The following is a 13,311-nucleotide window of genomic DNA, read 5'->3' on the forward strand; positions in this document are numbered from 1 at the left end:
AATATCTTATGTATAATCCTTGCCCATACTGTTCTGATAACTGTCTATAATGTACATTCTATTGAATTTTTTCACAGTCGTATTGTTAATATCTTTCCATACTGTACTTTCACACATGTGGAAATGCTTGTTTATGATTTATTACCTTTATTTATTACTGTCTTTGCTGCTGTGATAATGTAAATTCCCACACTGCATAAAGGACTATCTTATCTTATCTAACTGTACAATACAAGCCCTAAAATGTCCGGATCTGATTCAATTTAAAACAGTGCAAATTATATTCAATATACATAAATACAGTATATATATATATTTATATATATTTAAAAATACAGTGTGCCAGGACAACTTTAAAAAAGTTGTGTACACGTACAAGTACATGTGTTGAATTGAATTAATTAAATTAATGAATTACAGCAGAGTAAAAATATATATCAGTTTAAAAGAATATACAAAATACACATTTTAAATAAATATACAGCTGTTTAATCCAGGACGGTGATGGCAATGGCCGTGTTTAAAGCCAGACGTGTTCTTGTGTTGTACTGAGAACATTAAGAACATGGTATATAATACTGTAAATATGTAAATATTTGGTGATGGGATAAATTAGTCTATAAATTGAGTTGTGTGTAATAGGAATGGAGTAGGTACTTCCATTTTGACGAGATGTAAATGTGTTTTCAGTGTAAATGTTGCACGCGTGTTTGGATTAAAACTATATATCATGTAGCATCTATGCTATTGCGTCAGTCGTCGTTGATTTGATTGTTTACACCTGCGTTTTTCCTGCTGCGGCCTATCAAAATGGCCGCCGTGAAAAGGGCCCTTTTCCTTTTCTAGATTAGACAGACCAACGTTTCTTTCTCCCCCTCTCTGCCTCTCTTCCTCTCTCTCTCTCTGTGACAACAACACAGTTCACCTTCAGTCACTCGCTCCAACGCTGCTCCGCGGCAACCGGTAGGGGGCGCGCGAGCGGGCCCAACATCGCCCGAGTGCGCGAGTCGAGAGAACGGCTTACGTCACCACTTCCACAACAACAAGAAGCACAGAAACAAGGAAGTGGGTGATCGCGAAGCAGCCGTAACCAGTTCGTAAGGCCGTGACTACATACGCAGCGTCTCTGTCTCTCTCTCTCTCTCTCGCTGTGTGTGTGTTTTTAACCTGATATTGCCCAGCCCTCCGGACCACTACACAACAATGAACAACAAAGGTATTTTGTGTGTGCACACACGGTCGCGGCGATAAGTCAGTTGTTCGTTACGCGACGCTGACGTTTATTGTAACAAGAGGGAGCCCGTGGTGCTTGTGTGGCCATCGGAAGCAGCGGACTTCACGTTTAGCTACGTACATGACAAACCCGACGCTTTTCTGGCCAACACACGTCCATGTTCATGTTTCCCGTTCGGCTCGTCGTCTCACGCTAAAGATGTTAACGACACACGGGTTCAAAAATGATGTCAACGTGCGTAATTTTATCCCGTTAATGGACGAGTCCCGTATTTTCGGTTAGCTAGCATCCCCGAGCACAGAGAGCGTTTGAAGGCAAAGATAAAGCCTCGTGATTCCTCTTGTTTTGTGTGACGCAAGCACGATCATTCCATCCGTGGCATGTATTTTATATGTTAACGTTCTCGTTAGATCGAATGTTTGGTAATTATGTTTTAATTTTTTAGGTTTTTATTTATATATATCGTTAAACAAATAAACATGTTCGGTAACCATTTTTGATCGTTTCTAATGATAAAATAACGCGTAAGATCTACTGAAAACGTATTTACGTTTAAGCTACTCGAATGTGAATAATTGAGAAAAATTCTATTGTTCGAATGACAAAAACACATTCCTACGGTTACTTTAACCCGTTAAAACTACTAACTAAGGATGGGTCAAAACACAATATAATCGCGATATAATGCATCGATCGGGATGAATTAGCGTGTTTGGCATAGTCCTGGTCGGAGGGGAAACCGTTCATTTGTCACTCGAGTGTAAATACTGTCTAGCTCACCAACATGCAGTCCCAGTGATTTAAAGTGCCACAAGGGGCAGCATGCATGGTTTATAAATTATTTATTTATTTATTTCACTTAATAATGTAGAATGACCATATTTATCCTTACAAACATGTTTTTATTAACTTCTATCAAAAAGAGAATATAAATATGTCCCTATAGTTGTTTTGTTTTTTTGTCATTATAACCCTGATTTGTTGTTTGGACAGGAGATAATCATATTGTCCCCTGCCCAAGTACAATTGAAATAAAAAAAAATGTATGATGTAGAAGCAGCTGTTAATACTGGCAATAAAGTATAGCGTCATCACTGCAAAAACACAAAACATGCAGTTGCTTAATTGATTGGCTGATGAATTGATCAGTCAGATTGTTTAGCAGCTAATTAAGCTACCACTGCATCACAATGCCTTGAAGTCTTGCTTTGTCTCAACAGAATACGATTAAAACAAATTGATTTTGTTTTTTAGTGGGTATAATAAAATACACCGTTACACAATGCTATTAAATGTGTGGTCATTTTCACTGTACTCATCATGTATGTAAACATAAAGAAATGTCACTCACTCTGTCCGGGAGCTCAGTGTCAGTCGTCTTATTGATTACTTTAAAGCGAAATATTGTTTTGCAGGTTCATATCCGCAGCAGTCTGTGTATCCTCAGCAGAGCAGTGCACCTGTATATCCTCCTGCTATGCAAATGTCCCCTCAGGCACCTCCATACACGGATACACCACCTGCTTATTCTGAGGTAACTTATCACGTTTATTATTATTAGTTGGCCTGATATAGTTAATATAAACACAGTAATGGCTCTGATCATGTTTAAATCTGTGCGTCCGTCTCTGTCCCTGCAGATATACCAGCCCAGATACATGCTTCCACCTCAGGTGCAGGGTCAGATGCATCAGATGTCCTCTCACTACCCTGGTGCTCAGGTGTACATGCCCATGCATCAACCACACATGGCTGTTGGGGCCATGGGTCAGAATGTCCCCATGGCCTACTATCCCATGGGAGCCGTGTACCCACATGGTTCCACAGTTATGGTGGACAGTGGCTTTGATGCTGGTGCTCGCTTCACAGCAGGCAGCAGCGTTTCCATCCCAGTGAGTACCTACCAAGTAAAGAGATCCGCATCAGTCACAGTTAGCTTGTTATCGAGGCTCCGTCCATGCCACTACATTTTCATCAAGAAAAAGGTGTTTGCAAATTTAAAAAAAAAAACTAACCGCTGAGCATTTCAGCACCACATCAGAAGCTATCTGCATCCATACCAACACACCTAAAAACATTCATCATGTGACCATTCAGGTCGGCGTGAACAGGAAGTCTCCTCTGCAGTTGGTTTCAGAAAGTGCAAAGTTGTGAGAAACGTGAGAGCACATATGAAATTGAAACCGAAAGCAAGTGTTTTCATTTACTGGTTGTGACATCACCTGTGAGAATTGTACTTCCTCCTTCAAGGCCTTGAGATTGGACAATATACCAGCTGCCACTCTCGCCGGTGTCCACTCAGTTTCTCTGTTTTTGGAGCTCTTAAATGCCGGATAGTTTGTACAGCAGGTGTACGCAGTAAACAGAATAGTGTTGATGTCATCTGCTTTGTCCTCAAACATATTTTTTGTCTCTTTTTTTCCCCCCCCAGCCCCCACCTCCTGGACATCCCCCCAACGCAGCTCAGTTGGCTGCCATGCAGGGTGCCAACGTTGTACTGCCACAGCGTAAGAATAACTTCTTCCTGGGTGGATCCAGTGGAGGTTTTACCATCTGGTAACAGCAACTCCTCCACCATGCCCAAAACCATATCCCCTATCCCAACTGATGCCCCAGTTTTACCCACATCCCTTACACCTCTTTCTTCAGGCTGCTTGGCCACGCCACAATACTGATATCACCTAATAGAATGTAATATTTTAGAGCCCTTGTAAAAGGTACAGTACTCCACTTGTGACATAGAGATGAGATGATAAATGCCACCGCCTGGAGTGAATAACCGCAATTTTTTTTGGGAACGTTGCCGAATTCATGCCCAAAACGTGTCATTGGCTCTAACCTCTTTGGTCATTCCAGACTGGACGATTTGTTGAACATACCTGGTCTCTTTTGATTAAATGAATTACTAATTAACTTTGAAATGTTCTTGTTTACCTTTTAAATATTGAAATATGAGCCCTGCATTATTTAGTCTAGCTGCTTTATGGTGAAAGTGAAATGCGGTAACAAAGTTGTAGGTGAAGTACAAAAAAAGAGAAATCTCCACATGTCTTTTTTGAATACTTTTAGTGTAGTTAAATTAATATCTGTGTAATAGTTTCATGTAAATACCAGTATAATGACGATCAAGAGAAATTACATCTTGACTACACTCACAAATAAAAAAAAAATCTGCATCTTGAGTGCTTTTAGTTAGAATTGTCTTGTCTTTTGCACAGTATCCAAAATACCACAGTAAATCTCCTGCACAGTGAACTGCCCGTCTGACAGTCGCATTTAAATCATGTGTAAATGAAATAAATTTAAGTAAAAGCAAATAATTCAAGAAAAGATTTCCATGCAATATTGTAAGTGAATTACTGTACCTTGTTGGGCAACTTGTAGATGAACATAGTCAAGTGCCAAAGAGCACCGGGGATAGCCCTCATTTAAAGCAAATTAACTTCAGTAAACTTAAAGGAAAGAAATTTAAAGTCAATCCAAATAGTGAGATGAGTGGGGAAAGTGGTGGTTGGTGTAACATTTTAGCTTTTTTTGTCTCCTGTTTCTGTTTCACAGTCGGATACCCAGCGTTTTATACACTAAATGTTTACTGTACAGGTTTCATCTGTTGATTCTTCCTCACACAGGTTAGAATTTGGGAACATGGACTTTTTTTTTTTTCACCGTAGAAGGACGTCACCTCTGTGACAGCACTAGTTTGTCGTCAACATTCTCTGAGGTTGAGGAGACTATATTTCAGTGTTTTATTTTATTCCTTTTCCACCTTCGAGTGATTTTCAGGAGTAGTTAGGGTTTTAAAAATACATAAACGTCATTAGTATAACTAATGGGCTGGTTGTACCAAAGATTTGGTCGACGATGCACTTATGTTTGGTTGTGACTCGATGGTTTTTAAACGTCACAATTTAAAAGCAAACGTATCATTAAAGGTGGCGTCGTGAGACGGTTGGTACTTAGAACCGTCTAATGTCGATGCGGTCGTTATGTTAATGTGTTCATGTCACTTTTACGTTACTCTGAGAAGATTTGAGTGAACATTCGTTATCCGAGATGCACTGTTGAGCAAATCTGAGAGGTTGCAGACAAAGGGGCGACGTTTTTTTCTTATTACGATTCTGGTTTCATGTCTTTTTTAAATGAACGCTGTGAACATTTTTGACCATTTATTTTTCCATTTAAAAATGCTTCTTTTTCCCCCCCGTCGAGTCTATTCCATTTTGAATAATTAAGACGCGTTGAGATGTATCGTGGGTAGTTTGAAAGCGAATGCAGACTTCTTTTTTTTTTTGCTAAATCACCGTTTCATCACAACATTTTTGTGCTGCTAATTCCAACTCCTTTTCCCCGAATAGTTACACAATTTGTTGTCATGCAAAATTTGGAACCATCTGTATGGCATAAGTAGATATTCGTTTTGGTGTCTGGTAGCGTCAATGTGTCACTGGGTATCCGACATGCCATGCTAAGTTTTAACAGCTGTGGCCTCCGCTAAAACAAATGCTGTCTGCCAACATTGAGTGATTTCAGTGTTATTCGAGTGGGTGAGAGCAACTGTCTTTAAACCCCACTTCTTTCATCCTGGGTGAACCTCGCGTGTTGAATCTCGCACAGGAAGCTGCTGTACCATATTTGACTGACATGTCGCTCAAAGTGTTTTTAAAAATGGCTCAGCGTGTGTGTGTGTGTGTGTGTGTATTAATTCTCACTCGTGCCGCCATTGAACGCAAGCTTTACGAGAGGCCACATCTGTTAAAGACTTGAGAGCAAAAAAAAATGATTCAAACGTCAATATTTTCCTGATTTCCATCTCTGCTCTGATTGTTTAAGCAGCATTAACAGTGACTTTGTCCCAGCAATATGAAGTACTGTAAACCACAGCTGACCGGTCCATGCTATGCCAACCACAGCCAGCAAATGATCACTCTCTGTTGAAGGATTATTGACATTTATAGTTCAGGGATTCTCTTGACAATATTTTGTAAAAAAAAATAAGAAGAAAAAAAAATAGATGTATGTACTAAAGTGATGTGATGGGACTTTGGTACACATTCTATCTTTTAAGATTACTAAAGGAGATGAGTGTCACTCCAGTTTGCTGAGACATGTCAAAGATGGAATACTTTGGGGGAAAAAAAGAAAAAAAAGAACTTAGGTGCACTTAACTTTTTTATACTAAACTTAAAATTTAAAATGTAAGTTTAGAATAAAGGTTATTTTGGAAATTTGAAATGTGGTGTGTCATTTAATTTCCGAGATTTGGGGTTAAACTGTTGTGGCCACGAGACCGCGCTGGTAATTTATGGTTTAATCAACTTTTGTGATCGAGTGGGTCCTTGTGCTTCCTTGGCCCTCATCCCTGATATCACTTAAGTTTTATCCATCCATCAATTATCTTGACTGCTTATCCTTTAAGGGTTATGAGGGTAGGGCGATGGAGTCGATCCCAGCTGACATTGACTGAAGCACAGAGCAGCCTGACGGGTCTCCGGCTTATTACAAGCAACATTCAAACTACTACTACACTCTGCAGCCACTTCGTTAGGAACACACGACTCTACACCATCTACTCCACGGGTTTGATGTGTGCATTTAGAGATGTATGTTGGTTGTAACAAGTAGATTTGAGTTACCGTTGCTTCTCTATCAAATTGAACCGGCCTTTTCATTCTCCTCTCTGGCATCAACAAGGTATTTTCCCAGAGAACTGCAGCTCACAGGATTTTTGTCTTTCTTTGTAAACCCTAAAAATGGTTGTGTGTACACACATATATATATATATATATATAAAAAATCGAGCACATCAGCAGTTTTTGAAGCACTCAGACCAGCCCGTCTGGCACCAACAACCCTGCCACATACAAAGTCACTTATATCAACTTTCTTAAAACTTCTAATGCCCGATTTGAACCTCGGTAGGTTGTCTTAAACATGTCTAGTATGTATATGGAGTATGTACACTTGCGAATCTCAAATTAACTTCAAAAAAACACACCTTAAGCTGAATCAGGAGAATACAAGGATCTGAAATTTTAGAAAAACTGAGCTGGCAATTCATTATTATTATTATTTAGACTGTGGTGCTTATTAAGGTTGGGTCAAAATATCAATTTGGTGAAATATTGTAATTGATACACCATAAAAAAATTTAATTAAGGCGCTCTAAAGTAAACGGACCCTGCCAGTTTCACTCACCGGGCGTCGATACTTGATGTCTCCATGTGGTGGCGCTGCTCAAGCGAATGAGGGAAACGTTCTTCCAGTCCAAGTCACCTGGTCCGAAGAAGAGGGGAGTTTACGGCAGGACGATGGCGGAGAAAGCTACGTCAAGAGATGCCCCATCCACATTCAGTACGTAGGACTTTATACACCGTGTTCTCCATGTTGTGAATAAATTGATAAGGTTATGATGTATAGTTATATGATCGTCTTGCAATATATTGGTTATCACAGAATCGCATCGCAATATCATTAACCTACGCCAAGGAGGTATATGTTTTCGCCGGAGTTTGTCTGTCTTGTCTGTTAGCAACATAACTCGAGAAGTCACAGATGGATTTGGATTAAATTTTCAGGAAATGTCCGCAATGGGACCAGGAACAAGTGATTGAATTTTAGGTGTGATCCGTAGAGGGGGGGCTGGGCTGCCTTGGCGGAGGTCTGTGCTCTCCGAGTGCTTTTCTAGTCGTTATTGTGGACTATGTAACGCAAACTTGGAAACAGAACTATATGATACTGAAATATGTTTTTAGCTCTCAAACATGGCACAAAGGCTTAGCCATAAGCTTCCCAATGGCGGGATTGTGTGCCTTATGGCTTTAAAATGGATGCAAATAATCGTTTGCTGAACTATGTCGTCATTTGGGCATCACTTAAACGGGTGATTAGGACATTGCCAATTTCCAACTACATTGAAAATCACTGTGAGCTGACACTTTCTAAAGACACTAGACAGGTTTTTATTGTCTTCCTCGTTTATCTCAAACAGGGAAGTCACCAGTAACAATGTCTGCAGAGGAATTATCATACAAAAACAAAATCCATGTGGAACAAAATCACATGCAACAAATACAGTTTCGCTGTCCTCGACTCAAAATAGGAGGACATTGTTTTTGACTACCTTATAAAAGAACAAATAGAATTTTAAAAGCAAATTAAAATATAAAAGGATTTTCTACCCTCATTGACACCAGAACATTGGCAAACAGGACAAAAAAAAAATACAGTATGCCTGAACATTGTAGTTACTGAAATACAAGTGATAAATAGTGTTAACATCCAAGCTAATCTTACATTTTAACAGTTGCTGAACGTTAACCGATCATGTAACGGACTGTAGACTCTTTGAAATCCCCACCACCTGTCTCTCACGCCCGGGCTCCACTAATCTGCACACGCCTGTCGTCCGTCACCTGCTCCGCGTCCATCAAAACTCACTCCCGACAGTAACTTCATCTTTGGTTTAGCTTGTGCACTTCAACAAAAACAACTTTAAACAATGTATTCCTCTAACCAGAGTGCGGCAAGTTGCAGTTCTTCCCTCAAAACACGCATACAATAAACGGGAGAAAGAAAGAAAAAAAAAAAAAAGTTTATTCATGCCTTCACTGTTTTTCTTCCTTCCACAGGCTACACCGAGTACGTGCAAGACCTCCACCGTGTTCATATGAAGTATTCCTTTTTCTCACTCACTGCCTGGTTACTTTGCTCGTCATCCAGATCCTCTCCTGGTGCCAGCTCCCCCGTCGTCCTGTAGTCTCCCTTATTGTGGCAGAGGTACCGGTACAGCAGGAACCCGAAAACGGCTAGCGTCAACAGGATGATGGCGACTACCACTGGAAACAAAATAAGACAATTAAGAATTAGCTGTTGTGGGATATGTATTATTTACACATCAGAATAAAATACTTCCTAGATTAAAGAAAAAAAAAAAAACTAAAAGCAGTTACCTGCAATCACTGCCGAGTTTGAATCTGGGGGGAGTGCCGTCGTTAACACTGAGCAAAGAGAATAAAACATGTGGATTAGGTTTTAAACCACTGTCGAAGAGACAGTTTGTGTGCGTCAGCCACAGAATATATATAACAACAATAAGTGTAGTAGTTACCCTGAGTCACTGTGGTGTCTGCTTGTGTGGGATGTGAAGTTAAGGCCCCCATGCCTGATGGTTGGGAAAAGAAAAACATTTAGTTCATACATAGGATCATGAATATCATACTAAAATCCAACACAGCAGACTGTACTTACTCTCCGTCACATTGGTGTATGGCATGACTGTCGTTAAAGGCACCTTATCTGAACCTGGAAAATGAAAAATGCATGTTACACGCCCGTGTTACTGCACAGCTACAGGCTAAAAGGAGGGAATACGGAGTGTTGAAACACAGTTAATCTGATTATTAAGGTCTGATGTTGAAACAAAGCCGTCAACCCCCTTTGTTTATTTCAGAATGCTCCTGTGATGCAAGGACTCAAACCAGAGAACCTGCACCAGTTCTGCTGAGATCTTTTGCAGTAGATTAAGCAGCAATTACACAATTGTAAAAACACACAGTGACAAAAAAAATAAGCCTGCAAGGTATCTTTTTGTAAAGCAGGAGCACACACAGAAAATTCATCAAATGCCAAGAAGTCGTCTTAAGGCTGTAGAAAATTGCAAATTTAAAGACAAAGTGATGAATAGGCCTTTATTCCTTATTGATTCGTTTGCTGAAGCACAACTACTTTCAAGTTTTGTACGAGTACAGTCAATGAATACACTTGTACTGGATGTGGGAAACAACACTGTGACTGCACTGATTTTCTCTGCTCCAACAACAGAGATCATTAGAGACAAATTTACCTCCTGAGATTTGACCTGAGGACCCAAAAAAAATCAATCCAATCACTAATGGGGACTTGGGTTTTGGGGAATCATTCTAGATTTTTAAAGTGTTTTATTTTCATTAGCTGTCACAGACACACACTAACTGATGTTTACCAGCTCCTGTTGAAACCCAAAGGCCCAGACTGTAACATTTAAGAGGGTTTATTACGAGTAACTGAATAAACCAGCCGTGAAATTTAACAGAAATAAAAAACGAATCAGTTTTCAAAGCTAGATTAAGCCTTTTATACGCACTTTATGCAAGAGCCTTGTTTTGAGGAGGCCCCACCTAGTGCCCTCATGTTTCTACAGCAGAAAGGAAGCATCCTTTCTGTTATGATAAGGCCACCGTAGTTTTTTTCTGAGTCCACCATTAGATGTCGCCAACTCTTACACACTTACACCTTTAAGCACTAATAGCCGGATTCAAGACACTGCATGTCAGTGTGTGAGGACTGTGAGAATACAATTAAATTAAAAATGAATGAGTATCTCCATTATATGAGTATACAGTTCCATGGGTTATACCTTGATACTGCGTTTACACTCTGGAGACGGATACACCCTTCAAAACAAACAAAAGAGCACAACGGCGCACAAATACAGACTCATGTTTCCAGCAGAGAGTCGTCCATTTTATTAAAATCTGCAGTCTCAACATTAGATGTCACTAATTATTATTAAACACAAACCCCTTCAAGAGTTGGTGTGTGTTTGTTTGCCTATTTGTTCGATGAATTAAATCTTTTTTTCCCCCACCATTGTCTCCGCTAGACAAATAACGCCCTGCACATTTGGTTTGATTTGTACGGAAGAGGATTAGGTGCCACGGAGGAAACAAATAATTGAGTTCTGACTTTAAACTCATAATTCCTCTGAGATTAAAGTCAGAATTCTGAGTTTAAAGTCAGAATTCTGACTTGAGATTAAAGTCAGAATTCTGACTTGAGATTAAAGTCAGAATTCTGACTTGAGATTAAAGTCGGAATTCAGGTTTGAGATTAAAGTCAGAATTCTGACTTGAGATTAAAGTCAGAATTCAGGATTTGAGATTAAAGTCTTGAGATTAAAGTCAGAATTCTGGACTTGAGATTAAAGTCAGAATTCTGGACTTGAGATTAAAGTCAGAATTCTGGACTTGAGATTAAAGTCAGAATTCTGGACTTGAGATTAAAGTCAGAATTCTGGATTTTAGATTAAAGTCAGAATTACTTGAGATTGATTTGATATTAAAGTAAGAATTCTGGACTTGAGATTAAAGTCAGAATTCTGGACTTGAGATTAAAGTCAGAATTCTGGACTTGAGATTAAAGTCAGAATTCTGGATTTGAGATTAAAGTCAGAATTCTGGATTTGAGATTAAAGTCAGAATTCTGGATTTGAGATTAAAGTCAGAATTCTGGACATGGGATTAAAGTCAGAATTCTGGACTTGAGATTAAAGTCGGAATTCAAATATATTCAAATAACTCAAATATTAGTTTCCTCCGTGTCCCTAATCCTCTTCCGTATATTTGCACTGAACAAACACAAGTTTAAAAAAAACATATTCAATAGGATTAAATTCAACAACAGGTGATGAGCAGCTGGTGGTGAACTTTAATTCACTGACAACACAAACAGATGGAGAAAGAACATGATGATGATTAAATGAACACTTACTATTCATGGCTGCTTTTTAATGGAGTGGCAACCTGTAAGAGAAAAAACACACACATTTGTAGAAAACCATAGGAAACTAATATATATATCTATATATGATATAAGGATTTATTTTTCAGGCTTAAGATCCTGAAAATGTAATGAATCAGCAAAAAAAAAGTTTTGTTTGAGTAGGAAGTTTTTGACTGATTGAACGGATTATATTGCAGGAAATGTTGAAATGACTTATCAGTAACATCATTAACTGCTTAATCTTGAAACTAATGGATTTATCAGATAAAGTCACGGTTAAATCACGTGTATTGAAGACCTACAGTTTGCACACGATGCCTTAATGTCCTTATTTTCACGGTTAACATCCAGTTGTCCGGTCTCTCAGCTGACTTTCTTTGTCTTTTCTTTGTCACTTTAAGTCTGACGCTCACACTCTTGACCTTTTTAAAAAAGAAAAACAACTCCGTGTTCCTGCTCGTGTTCTCTGGAAGTTAAATTAACTTGTGTGAGAACGTGATAGCTTCCACCCGGGGCTAGCGGAGGCGACAGCGGCTGAGCTCACTGGATGTTCGCGGTGAACTCGCCATGGTTTTAAAAGCCTGAACAAATAACCGGACATTGTCAGTCACCATCCTCACCGTCACCGCCGCTGCTGCTGCCGCTGTGGAGGGAAGAGCTTACCTGGGCGCAGCGGAGCGTACAGTCCCAACTTTTACCCGAAGAAAAGTTCCGACGTTTGGAGAAGAGGGGGGAAGTGAAGGCGACTCGACAGCGTGAAAACGTGAACGCTGCGTGTGACACCGCGGAGTCTGTGTGAAAAGCAGCGGAGAGACAAACGGCTTCACTTCACTTCACTACACCCCGCCCCTGCCGGGCCTCCCCCCGGCCGCCGCCTCCTCCTCCTCCTCCTCCTTCTCCCGGCCCTCGACTCGTGAGTCATTCAGGACGCGCTGTCGGTTTCCGCCCCCTCCCTTTTCCTCCACACACTTACCGTTTCGAATATCGTCTAATAATTATAATAATAATAACTAATTTATAAATAATTTATTTATTAGTATTTCTTTTTTAAGCAGTAAATAATGTTTTCTACATGTCATTCTCACAACTTCCGGGTTGAGAGAGAGCGCCATCTGGAGTGGTAAAAACATGGCTGCCATTATGTGGCCTCTAAAGCAGGGGTCTCAAAGTGGCGGCCCGGGGGCCACATGCGGCCCCCCAATCGATAACATGCGGCCCCCCACTCAATATCATGTTATAATGAAAACATGGACCTCACCGTCTTTTAAACACAGTGTGTAGCTGAGGCACAGCTGCCAGCGAGGTGATAGAATATAATATATGTTTGCTAGCAATGCTTTTTACAACAATAATAATAAGACATTTGGTCATAATTATCCCATTATTAAATGTATCATATACAACATTCAGTTACATATATAAATACACTTGTTAGGGCCCGAGCCACGAATGGCAGTGGCTGAATCGGCTCCTGGCACATATTTTAATTACAGTTGTCCACTCTGTTATTGATGTAATTTAAAATAATTGTCTGTTTT

At 39.8% G+C, this 13,311-nt stretch overlaps 2 protein-coding genes across 2 annotated transcripts; one reads left to right on the forward strand and one right to left on the reverse strand.

The window, feature by feature from the left end:
- Positions 1-1,067: 1,067 nt before the first annotated feature.
- On the forward strand, positions 1,068-6,457 carry dazap2 (DAZ associated protein 2). Its single transcript, XM_083894921.1, has 4 exons — positions 1,068-1,216; positions 2,650-2,768; positions 2,875-3,126; positions 3,666-6,457. The coding sequence occupies exons 1-4, from the start codon at positions 1,204-1,206 to the stop codon at positions 3,792-3,794; spliced, it is 513 nt and encodes a 170-aa protein (XP_083751047.1). The 5' UTR covers positions 1,068-1,203; the 3' UTR covers positions 3,795-6,457.
- A 1,780-nt stretch (positions 6,458-8,237) lies between these two features.
- Positions 8,238-12,622, reverse strand: LOC310931692 (uncharacterized protein). The gene is made up of 6 exons (XM_083894922.1): positions 12,437-12,622; positions 11,762-11,793; positions 9,482-9,535; positions 9,342-9,395; positions 9,184-9,231; positions 8,238-9,069 (listed from the first exon to the last, which is right to left on the reverse strand). The coding sequence occupies exons 2-6, from the start codon at positions 11,766-11,768 to the stop codon at positions 8,897-8,899; spliced, it is 336 nt and encodes a 111-aa protein (XP_083751048.1). The 5' UTR covers positions 11,769-11,793; positions 12,437-12,622; the 3' UTR covers positions 8,238-8,896.
- Positions 12,623-13,311: the final 689 nt, after the last annotated feature.

This window comes from Microchirus variegatus (assembly GCF_963457635.1).
Source record: "Microchirus variegatus genome assembly, chromosome: 9".
NCBI classification, from domain to species: domain Eukaryota; kingdom Metazoa; phylum Chordata; class Actinopteri; order Pleuronectiformes; family Soleidae; genus Microchirus; species Microchirus variegatus.

Excerpts from the sequence above, each read along its gene's own strand:
- dazap2 (XM_083894921.1), top strand. Across the intron at positions 2,769-2,874 it reads CACCACCTGCTTATTCTGAG|ATATACCAGCCCAGATACAT; the intron begins GTAACTTATCAC and ends CTGTCCCTGCAG. Across the intron at positions 3,127-3,665 it reads GCAGCAGCGTTTCCATCCCA|CCCCCACCTCCTGGACATCC; the intron begins GTGAGTACCTAC and ends TTCCCCCCCCAG.
- LOC310931692 (XM_083894922.1), bottom strand. Across the intron at positions 9,232-9,341 it reads AGACACCACAGTGACTCAGG|TGTTAACGACGGCACTCCCC; the intron begins GTAACTACTACA and ends CTCTTTGCTCAG. Across the intron at positions 9,070-9,183 it reads AAACTCGGCAGTGATTGCAG|TGGTAGTCGCCATCATCCTG; the intron begins GTAACTGCTTTT and ends TTTTGTTTCCAG.